The sequence below is a fragment of the Portunus trituberculatus genome, chromosome 24, assembly GCF_017591435.1.
Source record: "Portunus trituberculatus isolate SZX2019 chromosome 24, ASM1759143v1, whole genome shotgun sequence".
Classification (NCBI taxonomy): Eukaryota; Metazoa; Arthropoda; class Malacostraca; order Decapoda; family Portunidae; genus Portunus; species Portunus trituberculatus.
In genome coordinates, this window is record NC_059278.1 from 11618983 (window position 1) to 11625509 (window position 6527).

The following is a 6527-nucleotide window of genomic DNA, read 5'->3' on the forward strand; positions in this document are numbered from 1 at the left end:
CGGTCGTCTGCTGGTCACTCAGCCAGTCTTCCCCATTACGGAGCGAGCTTAGAGCTCATAGACCGATCTTCAGGTAGGACTGAGACCACATCACACACAACACACACCGGGAAAGCGAGGTCACAGCCCCTCGAGTTACATCCCGTACCTATTTACTGCTAGGTGAACAGGGTCCACACATTAAGAGGCTTGCCCATTTGCCTCGCCGCTTTCCGGGACTTGAACCCGGGCCTCTCGATTGTGAGTCGAGCGTATTAACCACTACACTACGCGGTGTGTGTGTGTGTGTGTGTGTGTGTGTGTGTGTGTGTGTGTGTGTGTGTGTGTGTGTGTGTGTGTGTGTGTGTGTGTGTGTGTGTGTGTGTGTGTGTGTGTGTGTGTGTGTGTGAAAAATGGGAGAATCATGCAAAAACAAAACAAAAGTGAGTGGAGATGTCTTGATAAATACAACAACTGCACCATGTTCGACTGAAACAAAAAGATAATAGCTGAGGAAGAGAGAGAGAAAAAAAAATAAAAAGAAAGAAACAAAGAAAAATGCAGAAAGGCTGGAAGACAAAAGTAAAAACCATTGTGTTGCACAGGGGAATGAGTAGAGGCAGAAGCAAAAGGTTTTATAATATTTTTCTTAAGTTGATTTTTCCTTGCCCTTGAAGTGTCTCGATTTGCATGAGAAAAAGAAAAAATGTATTGAAAAATCTACATAAACACCCGCGAAGGACAACATGGCAGGTCTTCCCAGCAGTGTTGGCTTTGCGGTCCTGATGCCACGGAGCTTCACGCAAGTCATTTGCATCAACGTAAAAAATTTGTATTTTCCTATCATGAAACATACTCAGAAAAGATGTTTCAACAATTTTTTCTCCTCTGGTTAATTTGATATTCTCATAGTTAGTATTTCTAACAAAAGAGAAGTATTTCACACGTTATTTTAATGATGTTTGTATTATCTTCACAATGATTTTTAGCCTTTACTTGAAATGCTTAATATTTTGTGAATGCCAAAGAAAACTTTTTTTTTTCTAAGTGTGAGCGTTGTGTTTTTTTTTTTTTTTAAGTATACTTTTTTGTCTTTCGTCTTGCGTGTCTCGGCGTCCAACGCTGAACAACCGATACTGAATCTCGATAAAGCATAAACAGGAAAATGCCAGTAACGTGAATGCCGTGATAACATTCAACACAAAGCCAAGAAAAAATAAAGACTTCTGAAGAAAAAGTACTCCACAATACATTACCTGACAATGCAATGAAATAATAATAATTGACTAGATAATATAGATATAGATACGTAGATAGACAGATCAGTAGGTTTATGAGAGTATACTATGAAAGCAAGACACCTGAAATATAGGTCACCACCAAGGAAGAGAAAAAGAAGAGAGAAAAGGTCATATGTTTTCTGACCTTTTTACTCCAGAACAGTAACCAACCCGCAAGACTCGATCCCCTACCACCCCTACCTCTCTACCCCTCTACCCCCTTCCCTTACCCACTCTCGGCTTCTTACCTTCCGCCACCTTCTTCCCGTTTTCTTTGCATTTTTTCCCGTGGCCACAACGAGGTCACTTTTAAGAGGGTTCACCATTTCTGTATCTCACAGATATCTATTTTTATCCCTATCTATCTTTATTCCAATCTATTCTTATCCTTCTCCTTCTCAATGCTCCCTTTCTTCTCCTATCTAAAGCTTAATGTCTCCATCTCACTCGAAATTCTCTCTCTCTCTCTCTCTCTCTCTCTCTCTCTCTCTCTCTCTCTCTCTCTCTCTCTCTCTCTCTCTCTCTCTCTCTCTCTCATATACGCCTCTGTCTCCGCCCTCTTCTCTCGCTCCCTACGCTTGCCCATCTGTCAAATCCCTTTCTCTCTTTCCCTGCTCACTGCCCTTCCACCAGTCCCTTTCCATTCCCGCCCCTTTTTTCGATGCAATTTCTATGCCACTCTCCGCCCCTTCCTTCCCCCCCTACCCTCCCGTGTTTTCTCCAGTCCCCACGCCCTTCCTCCTTATGCAGCTTTTTACCCTCTTCCCGTACAAGAGCCTACGCCTCCTCTCTCTCACCTCACAACCTCTCCCTCCGTGCCTTTCTTCCTTCCTCCCTGTGTCTTCTTCCCTCTTCAATTCCTCCTTTTTCTTCGTTTCCCGCTTTTGCTTTCTGTTCTGCGTGTTTGTGTTCGGATAATGATGAGATTTTTTTTATTTTTTATCTATTATACTTCTATGTTAATTTGTGATGTTCCTCTTTGTTTGTGGCCACATTTCGTTTTCTCTTTATTTTTTTTACTCGTCTTCATGCTCTCCTTAAATTAGCGTGGTAATGTTAGCCTTTTTCTCTCTTTATTTCCCTACTCCTTCCAATTGTCTCCCCTTGCACTTTGTCTGCATTTCCTTTTCTCTTTACCTGCTAAACTCATCTCTGTTTTCTCTCGTTTTCAAAGCATCTCAAAATACCTCGGTTTCGGTATAACATGGGTATTTTTCTCTATTTATCTCATTATTCCTTCCAAACTATATCCCTTTCAGCTGTTTCTATACTTCTCTTTTCTTCCAAAACACCCTATATATTTTTCTCACTTTTCACTTCTACATGCCTTTCCAATGTCTCCTTTTGAACACCGTTCCAATTCTTCCCTTGCTCTTTGTTCTCAGGTTCTTTCTCATATCATATCTCCTTCTTACAGGTTTTAGTTTAAGTAGCACCATTTTATAACTCTTTTTCTTCTTTTACATTCTTCTTTGATATTGCTCTTTTGTCCCGGCACTTCGCTTTCTCTTCATCATGAATACTCCTCACGTTCTTTCTCGCCTTCGCTTTTACCGTCCGATTATTGTTCTCTTTTCATCATTATATGCCTCACAAATGTCCTCCTTTGCACTGTTTCTTTGTGTATGTACTTCGCTTTCTCTATCTTAACTCTTCTTTCTTTCTCTTTCATACCCTCACGTTTCCTGCCTCTGATATCTATTTGCTGATATTTTGTTATCTATCTGCATTCATATTCCCGTTGCACTGTCTCCATGTACCGTACCTTGTTTTGTCTTCTATATCCCAAACGATACTTTTTTTCTCTCTTATATCTTTACGTTTCCCGCCTCTGTTATATCTTTTTGTTAATACTATACTTTTTCCTGCCATTCTGTTTTCTCTACCTCTTTATTTTTATCTTCTACATCCCAAACGAACCTTTTCCACCTTCTCCCCGCCTCGAGATTACCTCCCCCTTCCCTGCTCATTCCCGCTAAGCTCCCCATCTCATACTCACTGCTCTGGAGAGATATTGCATGGGATTCTCAGGTAAGGGTCTTCTCGCAACGCATGTTCTGCTTTTACAAGTCATGTTTAAGTTCATAAAGGGAGAGAGAGAGAAAAAAAAAAGGTAAAAAACATTGCCGATACAGAAAGGAACTATATTGCTGGTGAAGAAGATTACGTTTTTGTGTTGCGATTTTGTTTTACTCTATTGGTTGTCATGAGTGTGTTGTGTTGCACGGAAATTGTGGATGAAAGTGTTAAGTGTTACTTTTACATGTACACTTACTTATATTCAGACACACACACACACACACACACACACACACACACACACACACACACATACAGGAGGAAAAAACACTGAAGGGGCTAAAAGTAAAAAAAAAAAATATCTTCATTTCTGAATCCGGTTCTGGAAGACAGTCATGCAAAAACAAAGGAGGAGGAAAAAGTGCATGAATGCGTAACCTCGAACTCAACGGAGCGACGCGTTTATGTCCATGTTAGATGATGATGATGATGATGACGGTGATGGTTACGAATGATGATGATGGCGATGATGATAATAAGAAAAAAATAATGATAACAATAATAATAATAATAATAATAATAATAATAATAATAATAATAATAATAATAATAATAATAATAATAATGATAATAATAATAATAATAATAATGGTAATAATGATGATGATGATAATGATAATGTCGTATAGATGATGACAATTACATGAAATCTTCCTAATTACATATTACGCAATATATATCATATTGAAAGAAACACACACACACACACACACACACACACACACACACACACACACACACACACACACACACACACACACACACACACACACACACACACACATGTATATATATATATATATATATATATATATATATATATATATATATATATATATATATATATATATATATACAGAGAGAGAGAGAGAGAGAGAGAGAGAGAGAGAGAGAGAGAGAGAGAGAGAGAGAGAGAGAGAGAGAGAGAGAGAGAGAGAGATTAAAGTTAGTATCGACGCTCTGCTTTCAGTCTTGTCGACAGCCGGCCCTCCCCCCGCCTCGCCTCCCACCAATAACTCGTCGTCATTAGTCGCAAGTGGCGCAGGTGCAGCCCAATGGGTCGCCATCGCTGTCGCGCCACTGTCACCTCACACCTGTGCTGTCGCATGCATCCATCCTGAAAACTGAGGTGCTGACGTCACGCCATGTGCAGGATAGGAGTGTCCACGTGTGTGTGTGTGTGTGTGTGTGTATGTTACATTTGCCTCGCCACCAAGGATGTGATGCCGGAGGTATGTGTGTGTGTGTGTGTGTGTGTGTGTGTGTGTGTGTGTGTTACATTTGCCTCGCCACCAAGGATGTGATGCCTGAGGTGTGTGTGGTGAGTAGCAGCGGTGCCAGGCTGGAGCTGCCTCTGCTCCTGACAGGGGTGCTGTGGTGTTTATGGCGGCAGGGGCTTCGATGGTGCTACTCTTGGCAGGGACCCAAAACTGAGGCAGCTCCTGCTCCACTCCTGCTCTTGTCGCTGGCGGGAAAATTCTTTGCTGCTGCTGCTGCTGTTGTTGTATTAATGATTTTTCAATTGGTAGACCTAATGATGGTTATGATGATAATGAAGAAGATGATGATGATAATGATAGTGATTGTGGTGACTGAGTAAATAACACAATCATGTTGATGATACGCTTATGATGATGAGGAACATGACGATGGTGGCGTTTGTAGCGGTAGTGATGGTGGTAATGGTAGTTGACTTGATGATGACAAGGATGATGACGAGGATAACGTTGACAACAGTGGTGCCAGGTACCAGGGCGCAGGGAGCAGGCGTCTCTGGACGACATACGGATGGGTTCCTTAGGACCAATATTTTATTTGGCCATGTCGGGAGCAGAGGTGGAACTGGTGTGGGAGGCGGCGGCGGCAGGCGTGGCGGCGGCAGCTGGTGCGGGCGGCGGCGGCTGTAGTGGTCGGCAGCGGCGCGGGTCGCAGCTACCGCGGCGCGGGGCGTGGCTGCTCGGCAGCTCCGCCAATGGGGCGCCGGTGGTGGCGGGGGCCTGTGGGCCGCCCACCGCCGCCCCAGTCACTGTCCGGCCGCCGCGGTGATCACACCCGCCATGACGCTCGACCCCCGGCCCCTCGTGCCCCTGTCGCCGCCGCCGCCGCCCACTTCCGCCGCCATGACCGACCCCCGGCCGGGACCCCCGCCCGTGTCCCCACCACCCTCCAGGCCGCCGCCGCCCACCCTGCCCGTATCGTCCCTGGCCGCTGCCTCGGCCCTCTCCATGGTGCCGCGCTCGTCGGCCTTCACCGCCGTGTTCCCACCGCTGAGCCGCAGCGCTTTGCCGGACCTGACAGCGCTAAACCTGGCTGCACTAGAGTCCTATCTAGCGCTGACGGGCCTCTCCCGCCTGGCAGGACCACGCCCCTCTAACTCAGCCGCCAGCAATAGCAAGAAGTTTGACTTTTCTCGTCTCGCTGAGAGTGTCGCCGAAGGTGAGAAGCTTGCAGCGGGCAGCAGCAGTCCACCCGTTTCATCCACCCCGGTTTCAGCGGCGGCGGCGGCAGCGGTGGCCAGTCTAACTCAGGTGGCACCGCTCGTGTCCTCCGTCAGATCACTGCCGCTGTTAACAGAGACCTACCCACTGCTGCTCAATCCTCTGTATCAGTCCATGCTGGCCCAACAACAACAGCAACAACAGCAGCAGCAACAGCAACAGCAGCAGCAGCCGCCCCCTCCCCACCCATCTCTGGGATTCAGACGGGCGGCGGGTGGCCGCGGCCGCACACCGAGACCCAAGAAGCAGTTCATCTGCAAATATTGTAACAGACACTTCACCAAGAGCTACAACCTGCTCATCCACGAGCGCACACATACGGACGAGCGGCCCTACACCTGCGACATCTGCGGCAAGGCCTTTCGTCGCCAGGACCACCTGCGAGACCACCGGTGAGTGACCCCCGCAGTGATGACCGCCTCGCGGCCACGGCAGACAACGCCCTTCTCCTTATGGTGCCCTTAGGAGCTGACACTTCCCTCTGGGCCCACAGTATAGAGTAGGCTGTGTGCGGTGAGCCGCGGGGCTTCCACTAACTGTTTTTTGCTATTTCTTATCATTGTGAGTGAATTGTTATTATCATCATCATCATTGTTACGATTAACAATACATCATCGCAATAATCATCATCAATTGCAAGTAATCATTGCGGTGTCCTGTGCCTCTCCTCTCGCCATCCTCCGCGGTGCAG

General features: G+C 46.0%; 1 protein-coding gene across 1 annotated transcript in view; it reads left to right on the forward strand.

The window, feature by feature from the left end:
- Nucleotides 1–5255: 5255 nt before the first annotated feature.
- Nucleotides 5256–6527, forward strand: part of LOC123508342 (protein sister of odd and bowel-like) — a 25164-nt gene continuing 23892 nt past the window's right edge. The window contains exon 1 of the mRNA XM_045261965.1: nt 5256–6228. Coding sequence (XP_045117900.1) covers nt 5396–6228 — 833 coding nt within the window. The 5' untranslated portion in view covers nt 5256–5395. The remainder of the gene's footprint in view (nt 6229–6527) is intronic.